The 17,919-nt window shown below is 47.3% G+C and overlaps 1 protein-coding gene across 1 annotated transcript in view; it reads left to right on the forward strand.

Moving 5' to 3' along the window:
* The first annotated feature begins 3,050 nt into the window (after positions 1–3,050).
* ndufs4 (NADH:ubiquinone oxidoreductase subunit S4) overlaps positions 3,051–17,919 on the forward strand; it is a 34,551-nt gene continuing 19,682 nt past the window's right edge. The window contains exons 1-2 of the mRNA XM_056291918.1: positions 3,051–3,205; positions 10,186–10,264. Of these exons, the coding sequence (XP_056147893.1) occupies positions 3,123–3,205; positions 10,186–10,264 (162 nt within the window). The 5' untranslated portion in view covers positions 3,051–3,122. The remainder of the gene's footprint in view (positions 3,206–10,185; positions 10,265–17,919) is intronic.

Here is a 17,919-nt window from a genome sequence, read left to right on the forward strand (position 1 = left end):
TCTTGCCAACGGGCTCCACCCACACCCACCCCCACCCCCACCCGAGCTCCAGATCAGATCCACATGCAGCAGTGCCCCACACGCCACAGCATCACTTTGCTTCGTTCACACTTTGTCGTCTCTCAGAAATGCATTTTTATTTTCAAACACCACGAGATAAATACAAAATCCTGTTATGAATATATAGTTTTGTATTTTTTATGTAAATGTCATATGTACATACAAAGTTTGATGGTATTTGTACAGATATGAAGAGTGAAACAATAAAAGTTTTTTTTCCTTACACTTTTTTTTTGCTTGGCCCCGTCATGGACTTTGCACCGCAGGGGGCGGGGAACATTTAGAAGTTCACAGCAAAACTTCTTTTCACATAAAGACAAAATATACTACAGTATCACCTGTGATGGAGACGGTAAAACCTGATTGGAGCGTAATCCCTTTCACTTGTAAATCACCTTTAGCATCTAGTTTTCAAGCCACTGCTTTAACTGCACGCCTGTTAACTGACCCACGGACACGATGGAGGGCCACAGGTCACCTGACGGCAGGGCCACAGGTCACCTGACGGCAGGGCCGCAGGTCACCTGACGGCAGGGCCGCAGGTCACCTGACGGCAGGGCCGCAGGTCACCTGACTGCAAGGCCGCAGGTCACCTGACTGCAGGGCTGCAGGTCACCTGGACCAACCAACCGAGTGCATGTTATTATTATTATAATGATGCCCTCAGCAGAGAGACTCTTGCATAATAAAGACATCTGGGCATTTCCAGTCACTCGTTCATTCATCTGAGCACGAGATCCGAGCACATCGCCTTGTGTTGTGATGGTGCCGGTACCGCAGCCCCCCCACCCGGTTGCCATTTCCTCATTCTTTGCAAGTGTACTCACACATCACGTTTTGTGCAGTTCTTAAGTGAGAACAGGGATTAAATCTTTCTCTCTCCCCTTGATTTTGGTGTGCATAGGCAGTGAGGCACACCCCCAGCGACTTTAACCGAGGGTAGATTTTGGCTTGGGGTGGAGAAAGTCCATCGGTGAAACACCGATAATTCATACGTAGCATGCCATTCACTTCGCTATTCACTCACATAGCGGAGTATCTTTACCAAGTAGTCATTCTTGGGGTTGGTTCCATCCATCCGTCCATTATCCAAACCGCTTATCCTGCTCTCGGGGTCGCGGGGATGCTGGATCGGGGATGCTGGAGCCTATCCCAGCAGTCACTGGGCGGCAGGTGGGGAGACACCCTGGACAGGCCGCCAGGCCATCACAGGGCTAAATAGTGTGTGAGAGTGTAGCTGAGAACTATGGCCTACACACCCTCTCTTAAGGCTGTGTAGGCCATAATTCATAATACATGGCCTTTCATCAGGCTGCGTAGGCCATGATGAGAATTGTGGCCTACGCAGCCTGGTGAGAGGCCATGTAGGCCATATCTGAATGTTCTCATTCATCCAGGTCATGGTTATCCAAAGGAACTGAATATACCAAGTCCAGTTGCACTTGATTCAGTTCCTTTGGATGGACATGTAGGTCCTAGTTTTCAGTTATCTGGGTTTTAAATGTATGGCTAACCATATCAAAAGTCCTGCGTGAGCCCATAACGTGAAGATACAAAACCTTTTGGTAGCGAGCTGCCTCCGCAGGTGTATCCTGCTCTGTGGGGAAAGAGAGAAACAACTGTAATAACATAAATGAGATGATTTGAGCAAACATCAGCTACTGTTTTCTGAAACAGCATGTGAGAATCGACTAAAATGGGAATTCTCCTTCCTTACGGGCTTATGGGAGACTTACCTCGCCTCACCTCACCTATCCCGTAACCTCTCGAGAGGTCGTTTGGGCACCGCTGTTGAACCCGGAACCAGTCCTCGCCATCTCTGTCGGTCCTCAACTGGCCTCTGTAAGCTGGCAAAGTCGAGGCCTGTCCACTCTCTGATGTTACATAGCCGTCGCTTCACCTGTCTTCCTCGTCTTCGCCCGCCCCTCACTGGGCCTGGCAGGATGGTCTTGGCAAGGCCGGGACTTCTCGAGATGTCATCACACCAGGGGCGATTCTAGGATCAGAGCTTTAGGGGTGCTGAGCACCCAGAGTGCTGGCCGGCCAGGCAAGATAAATTTGGGGGGGTGGATCAAACCATTTTCGAAGCATGGGGGGGTGCTGTATTTTTGTTGTTAAAATATTACGTTTAAACCATATACTGGATATGGTTTTGACATTTCTTCAGCTTATTAAACATGGACATACAGTAAAAAATGAAAAATAAAAAATCTCTTCAATTTTAGGGGTGCTTGGGTTCAATTTAGGGGCGCTGCAGCACCCCCAAAAATGGGCTAGAAACGCCTATGCATCATACCATTGCAAAATAATAATAATCACCATCATCATCATCATAATAATAATAATCATCATCATCATCATCATCATAATGATAATGTAAACTACCAATAAGACACGTTAGCCCCTAGCTAACGGGTCTGACCCTTTAGCCGAGCGGTTAGTGATGTCGCCTTGTGGTGCAGGACACTCCGTATCGAATCCCGCACCGGGCAAGAAAATAACCGGTTACAATAATCATAATAATCATCATCATAATGATAATGTAAACTACCAATAAGACACGTTAGCCCCTAGCTAACGGGTCTGACCCTTTAGCCGAGCGGTTAGTGATGTCGCCTTGTGGTGCAGAACACGCCGTATCGAATCCCGCACCGGGCAACAAAATAACCGGTTACAATAATAATAATCATCATCATAATGATAATAATCATCATAATGTTAATAATGATAATAATAAAATGGGAACTCTCCGTTCTTGCTGGCTTATGGGAGACTTGCATGTAACTGCATTTCTGTTAATTTGTGAGCTGAACGAGCTCAGAAATCGGGGTACAAATGGATGAGGAAAGGGTTTCGAGGCTTTATCGTGTTATGATGATTTAGCTCCTTATCCAGCCGAGTGAGAGTGCGGCTTTTTAACCTGGTAAACCTCCCCCCCTCCCCCCTCGGCCCAACCCACACAACAGAGCTGCTGCGGTTGTCGGTCTATTAAAGCGCGCGCGCGGTCTGTCCGCCCTGGTTTGTCCCTTCGCGGATCCCGTAGCGGGGCTTTGACAGTAAACATGGCGTCCTCAATGTCACTTCTCAGCTTGGGGCGAATGTCCGCGACCCAGGCGGTGACCCGGGTGCTGCTGAGCCCCCTCAGGTAACTACCGACCCGGCCGCCGGCGCGTGTGATGGGGTTTGCGTGGCGGCTTTTCGCGGTACATTTCGGGGCAGACTAGCCGGAAGGCGAGCGGAGTCGGGCCTCGCAGGTGAGCCGAAGCTAAGCAGGCTAATGCTACATGACGGGGAGCCAGCCGTCACGCCGCCCCGAGACCCTCTCACCGAGGCCGCCTTTACTCGTCGTGCAGGCGTTGCGACGAGACGAGAACCCGCAGACGGATTCGGAACTGTCAGATAAACGCGACGGTTCCCAGCTGGCGTCGGAGAGCTGCGGTCATGGCGGCAGTTGTACGACATGGGTGTCCCCCCCCCCCATGCGCACTCACGCCGAGGGAAGCGGTGAAGGATTTGCTAGACTCGCAGTGTTTCCCAACCCAGTCCTCAAGGACCCCCTATCCTGCAGATTTTCTTTGCAACCCTGAATAGGTACCTGTTTGTAGTTATTCAACCAATCAGCAGTGAATGTCTGAGTTTGCACACCTTGCATAATTAAGTGCTATGAGATGACTGGTCGAGTCAGTACAAGCAGGGCTACCTATGCAGGGTTGCAATGAAAATCTGCAGGATAGGGGTTCCTTGAGGACTGGGTTGAGAAACACTGGGCTAGAGTATTGATATAGAGTATTGATAACATAGTAGTACTCACTTAAATACTGCCAGCGTCAGTGCCATTGTCAGGCCAACAGATAACAGACAAAGCATTTTATCATGCTGACTTATAGCTGTAATCTGCGACCTTTCCTGTTCTTTTCTGCATGACTAGCAGTAGTACACGTTTTGCTAAATAGCAGACAAGCGATAGTGTGGTGGCGCTATATGAAATAGTAACTGCTGCAGCACATTTGGTAAGTAATGAAATCATAGTAGTACTATATGAAGTAGTGATAGTACATTAGCTTATTAGTAATCATATCACAGTAGTACTACACGGAGATTATACGAAGAAGTAGTGGTAGTAGTAGTAGTTGAAGTAGTAGTCGTAGTAGTCGTAATGCTTTCACAGCCAAAAGTGCATTCATGTTGTGTACATTTGGCCTCGTATCACCAAGCGATGGAGAGCAGGAGAATCAAAAGCACAAAGTAGATTAACACGGACAGGTGTCAGTGTAACAGACAGATTGTTGTCATATAAGTATAAAAAGTCAAGTGCAGGTTGCCATGTTGCAAGGAGAGCATGTTCGCAGACACCAGTAAGGATTGTGTCTGAGCGGGTAAGTGAGGGCATGGTAGTAACAGCCCACACCGTTGGTAGTATATATATAGTAGACGATTCATACTGGCTGCAATGTGCCTTTATGGTTCTTACTTGGAGATGGTTCCAGGATTAAGGCAGACCTCACAGAGGAAAGTTTTCAAGCCATTTTGTTTCTTGTTTCTTGACGTGCCCTAGATGTTGGCCTGTGATGCCCCATACAACTCGTTTCCATGACTGTATCTGTGTTTCTGAATGAACATGAATGTTTGGCTGCAGCCATTCTGGTGTACAGTCAAGCAGCTAGCGTTGTGTCTAGCCCGGTTGACCACACACCGTTTGTTTTGTCAGGTATTGAATGTTGTCATTCAATTCCATTTTGCACTAAGACAAATGAGATTACTTCAATTTTTATTGAATTAAGTGCTTCATTTTTAAGTTAGTCAAAATGCTTAAATGACACTGGACATCATTTGGCAAGATGATGTTTTAAAAATATCATCTTGCCAAACGATGGCATTTTTTTTTCATTCCCGGGCAGATGAAGCTTGTTATCCTTGTCAGGCAGTTTATCTGGGAGAAGGAAAAGCTCTGATTTAAAACCTCCGCTGCCTCGTGGGTGTACTTGTATACGGGAAAGGCTTCGGGAAGAAACCCTGAGGAAAAATCTGCATCCGTCTCCATTGCCAGTCGTCTCGCTAGTCTTGCCACTGGTAGTGGGTGGTCTCGGATGAGAGAGTGGGGTTAATGATGCGCAACTCTTCCTCACTTTAATCCTCACGCAAGTCATCAGTCATCCATCACGGGATGACTAGATGGTCCTCGTTGCTGCGACGGACGAATAACAACACATTTTTAAAATGGTGAGGATTCACAAATTGAATTAGATGCTGGCAAACCTTTGGTCATTAGTGGCAAAATACACTAGTTCCCCAGGTCATGTTTATCCTGTTCAGTGTTTTGATTAAGTGTTGTTGAAGATGTTTCTGATGACTAAACCAGCGGCCAATCAACCCAGCAGCTGGTAACCACAGTGGGTTTTACTTCAAATGGTGTTTCATGTCTTTTTTGAATTTTTGGTAAAAACAAGGAAACATTTAACTGTGGTTAAAGTCAAATTCTTAAAGTAAGGATAAGGCTGAGTTATGGCTTAGGTTTTTGCAAAACAATATGTTTTGTTATATGTATTTTTGTTATTTTGGGTCGGCACAGTGGTACAGTGGTTAGCGGGTCGCCTCACAGCAAGAAAGCCCTGGGTTCGAACCCCAGGGTAGTCCAACCTTGGGGGTCGTCCTCTGTGTGGAGTTTGCATGTTCTCCCCGTGTCTGCGTGGGTTTCCTCCGGGGGCTCCGGTTTCCTCCCACAGTCCAAACACATGTAGGTCAGGTGGATCGGCCGTACTAAATTGCCCCTAGGTGTGAATATGTGTGTGTGTGTGTGTGTGTGTGTGTGTGTGTGTGTGTGTGTGTGTGTGTGATGGCCTGGCGGCCTGTCCAGGCCATCTCCCTGCCTGCCGCCCGATGACTGCTGGGATAGGCTCCAGCATCCCTGCAGCCCTGAGAGCAGGATAAGCGGTTGGGATAATGGATGGATGGAATATATTTTGTTGCTTAGCTGAGAGAATTAACACTAGTCAGTTATTGGCCCTGTGTCAGTGACAGGCCAACAGATAACAGACAAAGCATATTATCGTGCTGACTGTTTTTTTTAATAAATTTATTTCTAGTTTTTCCCCTTATCCCACCCGATTAACCCAATGGCATATGGCCGGAACGCTCATCAAATAACTCCCCTGGCTCACGTTTCCACAGGAAGGAGATGGTCGTAACACCAGCTTCCTTCAAACTCGTGTCGGCCGCTCTCGCTAGTTTACACGCTGAAGCCTCCTCGCATGGATTGCATCACCTTCAGGCCGCGAAGGAGGCGTAGGGAGAACGCTTTCAGTTGCTTGGCTGCAGGCGCCCGGGTGGGCCAGAGGGGTCGCTGGAGAACGACTAGTCCCCGAACACTACACCGATCTACACCCCCTATCCCTCGGGTAAGGGTGGCCTAATGAAGGCCTTACCCCGTGGACGCTCTGGCCGGGACCGGTTACGGCGAGTCTGGGATACGAACCTCCCAGCCACGTGACGAGCGGGTTGCAAGAACGGCGGGTTATTCCACTCGGCCACCAGAGCGTCATCGTGCTGACCTAAAGCTGTGATCTGCGACCTTTCTTGTTATTTTCTCCATTTGAAATGTGGTGGTGATGTGGCGGTTGTGTTGGACAGTCAGTCTTCCAGTAGAACAGTCTTGTGATATAGCTGGATGTAGGAGGCAGAGAGAAACAGACCTGTTGACACTGAGTTTCTGGGACTACAAACCAGGTGTAGCAGGACTACACACCAGGTGTAGCAGGACTACACACCAGGTATAGCAGGACTACACACCAGGTGTAGCAGGACTACAAACCAGGTGTAGCAGGACTACAAACCAGGTATAGCAGGACTACAAACCAGGTGTAGCAGGACTACAAACCAGGTGTAGCAGGACTACAAACCAGGTATAGCAGGACTACACACCAGGTGTAACAGGACTACAAACCAGGTGTAGCAGGACTACAAACCAGGTGTAGCAGGACTACACACCAGGTGTAGCAGCCATTGTGGCTGGTGTGCCGTCAGCTCAGCAGTAAACAGTTCCCACCCTTGTAGACATGGATCCTGAGACCAAGGCTAACACAGACAGTCTGATGTATTACAGACGACATCACACTATATGGGAACACGGTTGTGCAGTCATGTTGGTTGTCATGGCCACGTCGGCATCACGTTTCAGTCTTTTTTCCTGCTGGAGTTGTTTCTAACACATACGTGTGTGCCGCTGTACCAGTGTTCGTCCTCTGGTCAAAACATTTCAACAGCGGTACACGGAGACTGGAGAGTGTCTCCAGCCATGGTAAAGATGACTGGTAGTTTTGTGGAACCCAGTGGCGGCTGGTGCTAAAAATGTTTGGGGGGGGGAGGTGGAAATTTACCTTGGTGTAGCTCACCTGACAGCTGCTTTAACGTCCACACAGTTGCAGAGTTATTCAGAAGGACCATGTAGCCTATAGATGTTATCAGGGTTCGTAGACGGTGGATGATTGACAGTCGAGACGAGGCGTGGTGGTGGGTGTGAACATGATTGACAGCCGCGAGAATTGTCCAGTCACATTAGATCAAAAAACATTAAAACAATACCAATTCACTGCCAATAAAAGTGGGCGTGTCTGAGGCAGCACAGAACTGCGCCCCCTGGAAAACCTGAAGAAACCAATCAGACAGCAGCCTTAGGTCATCTTCTCGCCACAAGTTTGAGGGCTTACATAAGGTATGGTTTGGCCGGCGCCCCTCACCCAGGAAGTATATGTATTCAGACAGGAAGTATATGTATTCAGACAGGAAGTATATGTATTCACCCAGGAAGTATATGTATTCAGACAGGGAGTATATGTATTCAGACAGGAAGTATATGTATTCAGACAGGAAGTATATGTATCAGACAGGAACCAACCAAACACCATTTGAACCAATATTTAATGCTGCTGACAGGCGCTCACAGACTGAAAACACATTTACGTCATCATTATTTGCATTACACAACTACATTATATTTAACATGTTTAAGTAGATTTTCATCTCTTGATGTTTGAAGGGGGCGGCGCCCCAGCGCCCCGTGCTGGCCAGCCGCCACTGGTGGAACCTGACTCCATCATACACATGGAGACAATGAGTGTTTATTAAATTTCAGCTTTAATGGTGAAGTTCATTGCCACGTTAATGTGCCGCGTCCTTTCACATGTTAAATCTACAGCAGATGTCACATGCCGAAAATAAAACCAGAAACACCGTCCAGATATCATGGTCCTGGAATTAAGGTTGGCTCTGGAAATGAAGACTCAATACAGATAATAGTGATAATAATTAGTCTTTTAAAATACGTCTTTCAAACATTGTACATAGATCTTAACTCCTTAGCGTAGAAGTACATTAAGCTCTTATTTGAGCTTTCTTGATATTCCTTTATCTTTTTAAAATGAATGATGACTTGGAAGAGTTCAAATGAGGCGATGAACTCTGTCTAGTCCCTAGATAGGAGGTTTTCTCTAGGAAAACGCCATCCTGGTGTCCTCATGGTTAACCATAAGGGGAATAATATTAGATATGAATAAGAAAATAAATGTAAAAAAAAATACAGAAAGCAGCTGGCCAAAATAGATGTTTTTAAAATGGAGGCTCTTAAACCCTGAATGTTGCTCTTCTGAATTTCTGTTGTACAAATTAGATGACTTCCCAGTGTTTTTTAAAAGGTACATTTATCAGGTGCTGTTACACAGTCCAGTCGCATGTGCGGTACACAACACATACATAGATGTCTTACGAAGCCGTCCATGGATTCCGGCATCCTCTCAATGTCCATATATAGTTCCCGTTCTCAAAAAGAGGAAAAAAAGAAGAAAGAGGAAACAGGGATGTGAGTAGTGACATTTGTCCATGAACACAGATAACAGGTAAAATATACATTGTATAAGAAACAAACAAACAAAAAAAGACACACAGTGTTCACATTTAAATGAGGGGAAAAGAGATCCAGGAGAGTTTGGTCACTAGCTCTCATTTCAGATCAGCTGGGAAAATATGAAATCATTGGGGACCGTTTAGTCAAAAATATTTTTTAATCCGTGTAATGAGCATCCTTATCCTGCTCCCTCTGTTTTGGTAGCGTGTGGGGGGGGGGGTGTCCTCAGCCAGGACACTGTGCTCATCTTCTTAGCAGCTAGAAGAAGGACCCTCAATAGTGATGTCTGATTTTTGTCTTCTGCATCTTCCGGTGCTGTTCCTGATTAATAGCAAGATGGTTGTAGGGGCAGTTCTATATCTAAACATTTTTTAATTTCATGTTGTGTATTTTGCCAGTATTCCGATAGTTTTGGACGGTCCCAAAATATGTGCGTGTGTGGTCTCCTATCAGGCCGCAGCCCCTCCAGCACTGACTTAAGCTGCCACTAAATTTTGATGTGACGAGAGGGGTCCTGAAAACTCTCGTCTTGACTTTCCATTCAGATTCCATCCAAACGGGGCCGTTTGTTATTTCCCGGTGTTCAATGTGAAATTAGTTGACATTTTTATTCCAGGTGCTTTACAGAGGTAACAATCTGATCATGCTTTTTTTAACACTGGGCCGTCAAGGTAGAGAATGACCAACATGCAAAAGATCTCAAATCGTTTCATTTTTTGAAAAAAAATTTTTTTTGGGGGGAGGGGGGGGCCTGTATAAGTTTGAGAAAAAGTCTCGCCAGTGAAGAAATTCAAAATGTGTTTCTGAATGGTTTCTAATCTGGAGATATTGACGTTTAGGTTCAGCTCGGGCCGGGTGTTGCGGCACATCTCTGCTCTGTGACAGGCCACCACTGTACACTGACAGAAAGCCACATATTCTGTGCTTGCTAGTCAGCCAGTGAGGCGACGTTAAGCACATCCTGTCATTAGGAGGCGAGGAGAGCCTGCCAGAAACTCACCAGACAGAACTAATGGGGAAGGCGGGGGGGATTCCCTCCCTGTCTCCTCCTTTTCACGCTATCCTCTCCCTGCCATCTCCTCCAAGATACTCTGTTCTTCAGTGTAACTTGTTTACGAAATTTGCTTTTTGTGTGTGTGTGTGTGTGTGTGTTTTTGTCTGTCTGCCTGATTTTGGTGGTCTGGTCTGGTCTGTGCTTTTGACAGTGTCTGTCCAAATCTAATTTTCAGGTCTACCAGCACATCGGCATGGAGGCTGGCAGAGCAACGGGGACAAGATACGCAGCTTATCACAGTGGATGAGAAGCTGGTAAGATGCCCTCCCCGTTAAATGTGATGCACAAGTTGTTTTCTCCCTGTCGTCCAATTAGTCTCCGCTTGTATCGGCCTTTGTGCGTTTTTTTTTTCTCTCCTGGAAATAAAATGTCAAGTGGAATTTCAGTCTGCTGGAAAATTTTGTTAAAATTCTGGCCAGTATGTGTTTGCGCTGAACAGTAGGTTTTCAGAACAACATGATGTTGGTGCAGTTATTTCCCCATTGTTTATGTGTGTGGTTTATCCAGCAGCCCCCATTTATCCTCTATCAAGTGCTGCTTTGTTCCTCTGCAGTCAGCAAAAAGATGAGTTTTCCAGTTTATCCAGTGGGTAATTTGTGGAATATGACTTTGACAATTTTCAAAACTGGCATTGATTGTTTCCTCCCCGTAGCAAACCACAATGAGAAGTGGAAGTTGGGGGGGGGGGTAGAGTAATGGAAGCCTTATGCCCATTTATGCTTACCCAGAATTCATACGAGCTCTGGTCCTATCAGACATCTAATACAGCCAAGCTGCTGCTGCGCGGGTTTGTTTTTGTCTAATCTGATAATGGCTTTGCTTTTTTAATCCCCTAAAGAGGGAAACTGTCTTTTCCCTCTCTGGTTGTGGCAGAGGACAAAAAGACAGATCCTCTGTAGCATCATGGAGGATCGAACCCCAAACCCTTTAACTGGTGGGAGGACTGACCAGGCCGGCCCGCTGCCTCCGTAACTTAACGTCGGCAACTGACAGGTTTTATGACGCCCGCTGGAATACTTTACTCCCCCCCCCCCCCCCCACAAAGCCACATTTACTTTCAGTGTCTGTCCATGAGGGGAAACGTCCGAGTTTATCATCCGATGATGCGTCGTAACGGACCCACATCTTCTTCCAGGACAGCTTGTGGGTCCTGCGTCACGTGACCTCACACGTCTGAAGGGGCAGCTGAAGACTAGTTCCTCAGACACCTCTTATGATGTCATCTGTGAGGTTTATATCAGTTTTGTTTTCAGCAGAAACAGGTTTACACATTGAAAAGAATTTGGGAAGGGCGTCCGGGTGGCGTGGCGGTCTATTCTGTCGCCTACCAACACGGGGATCCGCCGGTTCGAATCCCCGTGTTACCTCCCTGAAACTGAGGCTAGAAACGATGATTGATAAGTCGTTATATTTTGCAAAATAATCAGGATTATTGCCATAAACATTCGGCCCTACTACAATGCACAGAATCTTTGTCACGGCCGAGGAAAAATAATCCGGTCACGGTGACGCCTCATGAAGGAAAACAAGCACTGCCGGCCAGTCAGATACGCTGCAGGGTTCACTGCAGAGTTCAGCAGAGTGAAAGGGACCACGGAGGGGGAAAGGAGATTGTAGTAAGAAGCTAGAGAGGAGAAGGAGAAAAGGAACTGACTAATAAACGTAGGTATGAAGTAAAACATGGTGGGTATGGAGGGGGTGTCCGGGTTGCATGGCATTTATTCCGTTGCCTACCAACACGGGGATCGCCGGTTCGAATCCCCGTGTTACCTCCGGCTTGGTCGGGCGTCCCTACAGACACAATTGGCTGTGTCTGCGGGTGGGAAGCCGGATGTGGGTATGTGTCCTGGTCGTTGCACTAGCGCCTCCTCTGGTCGGTCGGGGCTCCTGTTCAGGGGGGAGGGGAACTGGGGGGGGAATAGCGTGATCCTCCCACGCGCTACGTCCCCCTGGTGAAACTCCTCACTGTCAGGTGAAAAGAAGCGGCTGGTGACTCCACGTGTATGGGAGGAGACATGTGGTAGTCTGCAGCCCTCCCCGGATCAGCAGAGGGGGTGGAGCAGAGACCGGGGCGGCTCGGAAGAGTGGAGTAATGGGCCGGATACAACTGGGAAGAAAAAGGGGGGGGGTTGCGAAGTGATTCACAAAATTCCAAGTATGGAGAGCTACACCATGCAGATCTGAGACGCTTGTTGAGCCTCTTAGAAATAACGTTTAAAGTGTTTGTACCCAGTGTTAAGATGGTACCAACATGCTGTAAAGATATTACTCATTTTTCAGTTACATGTTCTTGAAGTGCTGAGTACATGAACGCTCGTTGGAAATGCTCATTTTATTGGAATGAAATTATGATGTCATCACGTCTCGATGCACAGTTTTGTTGTCATCTAAGATTTCTCACAAAAATGAGTTTGAGGGAGTATTATTTGAAAACTAATTTTGACTTTAATGTACTTTACCAAGCAGTTCAATGGGATGATCCTCGCTTGGCTTCTTAAACATGCTATTTTTGCACATGAAAGCATATGTTGCGATATATATTGTGCAAAATGCCGTATGAATATTGTGATGATAATGTGGTTTCTGTGAAACAAGATCCCGCCTCTCTTCTCGCCAAGCTAAACACCCATAACGGGCGTTTGAAGCGGCCAGGGTTAGCCGTACCTGTTGAAGTTTTGCATGTTAGCCTTGAAGCTTTTCATTTGAGTGAGTCGTACAGGAATGAGATGGACCTGATTGTCAACGCCTTGTCGTTGAGCGAGGAAAGAGAAAGGGGGGGGGGGACAGGAGAGGTGGTGGGGAATGTGGGAGTCTGTTGTGGACTTGTTGAGGCGGGCTGGAGGAGGAGGAGGGGGGAGGTGGAGGTGGTGGTGGTGGTGGGTGGGGGGGGTGTACTGTGTGTGGGCAGCGTTAGCATGCTTTTGTCCCAGACCAGAGCTGACCATACTGGCAGACAAACCTTTGGCTGAGCTGAGTGTCTGTCTCTCTCCTCACAGTGGGGGCCACTGAGAGGAACAAGCAGAAGAGAAAAATAGGGCCTCTCTCTTAAAAAAAAAAAAAAAAAAAAAGTTGGTGGTGGGGGTGGGGGGGGGGGTCAGAAAGAAAAGGAGCTCGCCTGGAAAACAAAAAAGAGAGAGATTGTGAGACACCCTGAGACTCTCACGAAAAAGACAGCGGCCACTTCAGTGTTGTCGGCCACAGAGGTCCCTTTGTAGCCCGGCGACAGCGGGAAGCACTCTAATGCTCACCCAGACGGGCCAAAGAGAGGCCCTCAGCTGTTTACAGTACAGTGGTCTCCGCCTCACATGGAAGAGAGGGCAGCGAGAACCTCCCCCCTTCGGGCATTCAGCATTCGTCAGCACGCTATTCATTCATGTGGACGTCAATAGGTGTGAATCGCTTTTCTGGCCAGACCAGTCACTTACAGGTCTCCGTCCAGTGAGAGGTTATGCCGGGGTTCGTACCGGGTCCTTCACCAGCGACGAGGAAGTGGTCTCCTCCACTTGAGGTGCAGTGAGAGAAGGCGCTGAAATTAAGTTTTCCCTGTCTCATTTCTTCGCTTTCGGGTGCAGCCAAACATTGGGTTGAGATTACTCCTGAGACGGCGTCGGTATCTGTGTGTAATACATCTTGTCCTCTGTCTTGTCGTAATGTGAACAAGTGAAGAAGTCTGGCTGTCACCTGTCCGCACATAATGATTTCTAGCTTCTAAAACACAAACATTGTTTAGCCAAGCCATTTGCTCTCCTTCAACCGTGGAGGTTTTTTTGGATCATTTACTTTTTCTCAAGCCTTAAGAGAAACAAACGACTAGGAAGGGCTTGGACCCCCTCCCCATCAGAACTGTCAATTAATCCTCCTCCTGCTCTTTTGCAGACATGGAAATGCTGCAACAAAAACAAGAAAAAGCAGCTGAAATCTTTTCCTTTTAAAACATTTGAAACTTCTGTTTTAAAAAAAAGAAAAAGAAAAAAAGAAGCATCGTCTAGATTTAAGAAATGGTGGCAGAGAAAGACCTGCGTGATGGAGTCTTGGTGCCCTGAGTTGTCCCCTAGAGCGCCCATGCCGACCTGCTTTTGTTAGTAATTACTGTTTGATTAAGCATGCTGGGCAGCTCCCAGGGTCCGGCTGGCTGGCCACTGATACACAGCCTTAACACGGAATGTCTGCCTCCTCCCCCGGGACACAGGCAGATTGGTCCAATTGGACAGGAGGGAGCAGTACTCGCTCTGCTTTCTGGCCCGGGCCAGGAACAACACTAAGCCTGTGTTCCCTTCCCAGTTGCTTCGCTATGCATCGCAACACTTCAACGTAAACTGAAAACAGGCTGAAATGGTGCAGTAACACTCGAGCTGGGTGATATGGAAAATATACTTGTCACGATAATCTTGGGGAATTTTGCGTAATGTATTGGTATTGAGAGAGAGGTGACATTCCACGTCCCGAGGACCAATCTGTGATGCCGGAAGTCAGCACGCCCCGGTCCCTGCCTTTGCCTGCCACCCGCCCTGCATTGCACCCTACCCCAACGCTCATCCCTGCGTGTGGTGGGTCCATGGGGTACTGTATTACTTGAGCTTTGGGTGGTGACTGAAAGGGTGAGATCATGGCTGCAAGCGGCTGAAATGAGTTTCCTTCGTAGGGTGTGTGGGCGCAGCCTTAGAGATAGGGTGAGGAGCTCGGACATCTGGAGGGAGGTCAGAGTAGAGCTGCTGCTCCTTCGTATCGAAAGGAGCCAGTTGAGGTGGTTCGGGCATCTGATTAGGATGCCTCCTGGGCGCCTTCCTTTGGAGGTTTTCCGGGCACGGCCAACTGGGAGGAGAACCTGGGGTAGACCCAGAACTTGCTAGAGGGACTACATGTCCAATCTGGCCTGGGAACGCCTTGGGATCCCCCAGGAGGAGCTGGAAGGCGTTGCTGGGGAGAGGGACGTCTGGAGTGCCCTACTTAGCTTGCTGCCACCACGACCCGACCCCGGAGAAGCGGCTGAAGATGAATGAATATTGATATTATCACGATATCTGCTCAAGGATGCACGATATTGAAATTTTTGCCAATAGCCCATCTGATAAACAATAATTTCCATGGTCATTTCAGCCAATACTGAAATTTTTCATTTCAATGTGATATTACCACATGTCTTAGATCCTTTTTCCACCACAAATGATACTCGAACTTTTGTCACCAGGAAGTGGGAACTTTGATGATTCGATTGCCACTAGTACAGTTCTGCAGAGTTCTTGTCCTTGACTTTTTGATGCCTACAATTTATAGTTCCAGTTTGCAATTTCATTTAGCAGACGCTTTTATCCAAAGTGACGTACATCTGAGAGTTAATACAACACAAACATGGATCTAGTGGGGGGCATCCAGGTGGCGTAGCGGTCTATTCCGTTGCCTACCAACACGGATCGCCGGTTCGAATCCCCGTATTACCTTTGGCTTGGTCAGGCATCAGACACAATTGGCTGTGTCTGCGGGTGGGAAGCCGGTATGTGTTCTGGTCGATGCACTAGCGCCTCCTCTGGTCGGTCGGTGCACCTGTTCGGGGAGGGGACTGAGGGGAATGGCGTGATCCTCCCACGCGCTACGCCCCCCTGGTGAAACTCCTCACTGTCAGGTGAGAAGAAGCAGCTGGCGACTCCACATTATTTTTACAATATTTGTACAATTTCACAATGTCTTTATTTATTTATTTATTCTATGACTTTTTCTTTATATTTAAATAAATATACATAAATTTATATTTTATTAATTTAATTTATTTATTTACAGTGGTATTTTCATGTCACCCTTTTGTGAGCTCAACTCACTTGGAACCTCGACGAAGGTAGTACCAAAAAAAGTACCCGGGACTAGGTACCATCCCTAACTTTTGCCCAATGGAAAACCAAAAAAAGCGAGTAGAGTTGAGTTGAGTCGAGCTGGTACCATGCAGTGGAAAAGGGGCATTAGTTTCCACCAGTGGAGTTTTATCTGTTATTACACTGTAAGTGAGATGCTTGATGTAGATGCAGATGTCTTAAAAACACTGCTTTATTAGTAGCTCGATTTATTACAAACACTACACTGTTCCCAAGTGTCTGCGTTCACTTAAAGGGATGAACACAAATTATTTCAAGTTAAATGGAGAAAACGTCGCGTTTATTTTGGCAGAATATTTTCTAACATCTTTACTGTTGCATTTGTTGTACAACAGGTTGATCCTTAAAGCTTCCTTGTAAAATGCAACTTGTCACATTGTTGCCTTAAGTAAAAACATGTTAATATAAATATCAAAAGTGCCAACATTTCTTATTGGGCTGTAGCGCCACCTGTTTTTGCATCAACACCATGTTGTCAGCGTCGACTCATAATAAACGCGTTGTCATATCAGTGCAACGTATCAGTAACTGCGGACTACCACGTCTTCTCCGATACATGTGGAGTCGCCAGCTGCTTCTTTTCACCTGACGGGAGGAGTTTTGCCATGTAGACGTAGCACGGGGGAGGATCACGCTATTGCCCCCCCAGTTCCCCCCCCCGAACAGTTGCCCTAACCAACCAGAGGAGGCGCTAGTGCAGCGACCAGGACACATGCCTTTATCTGGATTCCCACCTGCAGACACGGCCAAGCGTGCCTGCAGGGACACCCGACCAAGCCGGAGGTAACACGGGGATTCGAACCTGCGATCCCCATGTTTGGAGGCAACAGAATAGATCACTACGTTACCCAGACGCCAATATCGGGAATAACTTTGATGTCTGTCTCAATACCGATTACACACTGTAAAGCAATTATTAGTCAATACTGATAAATTGACTGGTATATTGTGCCCCCCTAATATCTGCTTACATATGCAACATTACCGTGTTTAAGAATCAGTCTGACGTTCACCTCATCGAACTGTTTGGTAATGTAAAGTATAATATCAAACAAAAACTAGTTTTCAAATCATACTTCCTCAAATATTGCACACCTCATTTTAGTAGAATTTTTTAGTTTATAGATTCATTCATTCATTCATTCATTCATTCATTCATTCATTCATTCATCTTCAGCCACTTCTCCGGGTCAGGTCACTGTGGTAGCAAGCTAAGTAGGTCGCTCCAGATGTCTCTCCCCCCAGCAACGCCCTCCAGCTCCTCCTGGGGGATCCCAAGGCGTTCCCAGGCCAGATTGGACATGTAGTTCCTCCAGCGGGTTCTGGGCCAGATTGGACATGTAGTCCCTCCAGCGGGTTCTGGGTCTACCCCGGGGTCTCCTCCCAATTCGCTGTGCCTGGAAAACCTCCAAAGGAAGGTGCTCAGAAGGCATCCTGATCAGATGCCCAAACCACCTCAACTGGCTCCTTTCGACACAAAGGAACAGAGGCTTTACGCCGAGCTCCCTCCGGATGTCCGAGCTACTCACCCTATCTCTAAGGCTGAGCCCAGACACCCTATGGAGGAAACTCATTTCAGCCTCTTGTATCTGCGATCTCGCCCTTTCGGTCACTTCCTAAAGCTCATGACCATAGGTGAGGGTTGGAACGAAGATTGACTGGTAAATTGCGGCTCAGCTCCCTCTTCACCACAACGGTCCGGTACAACGTCCGCATTACTGCTGATGCTGCACCAATCCGCTTGTCAATCTCCCACTCCATCCTACCCTCAGTCATGAACAAGACCCCGAGATACTTGAACTCCTTCACTTGAGGCAAGAACTCATCCCCAACCTGGAGGGAGCAATCCACCATTTTCCGGTCAATAACTATGGCCTCAGACTTGGAGGTGCTGACTCTCATCCTGGCCATTTCACACTCAGCTGTAAACTGCCCCAGTGCACACTGGAGGTCACGTTCTAATGAAGCCAACAAAACCACATCATCTGCGAAGAGCAGAGATGCAATTCTGAGGCTCCCAAAACGGACACACACCTCACCTTGGC

This window comes from Lampris incognitus, chromosome 1 (genome assembly GCF_029633865.1).
Source record: "Lampris incognitus isolate fLamInc1 chromosome 1, fLamInc1.hap2, whole genome shotgun sequence".
In the NCBI taxonomy this organism is placed as follows: domain Eukaryota; kingdom Metazoa; phylum Chordata; class Actinopteri; order Lampriformes; family Lampridae; genus Lampris; species Lampris incognitus.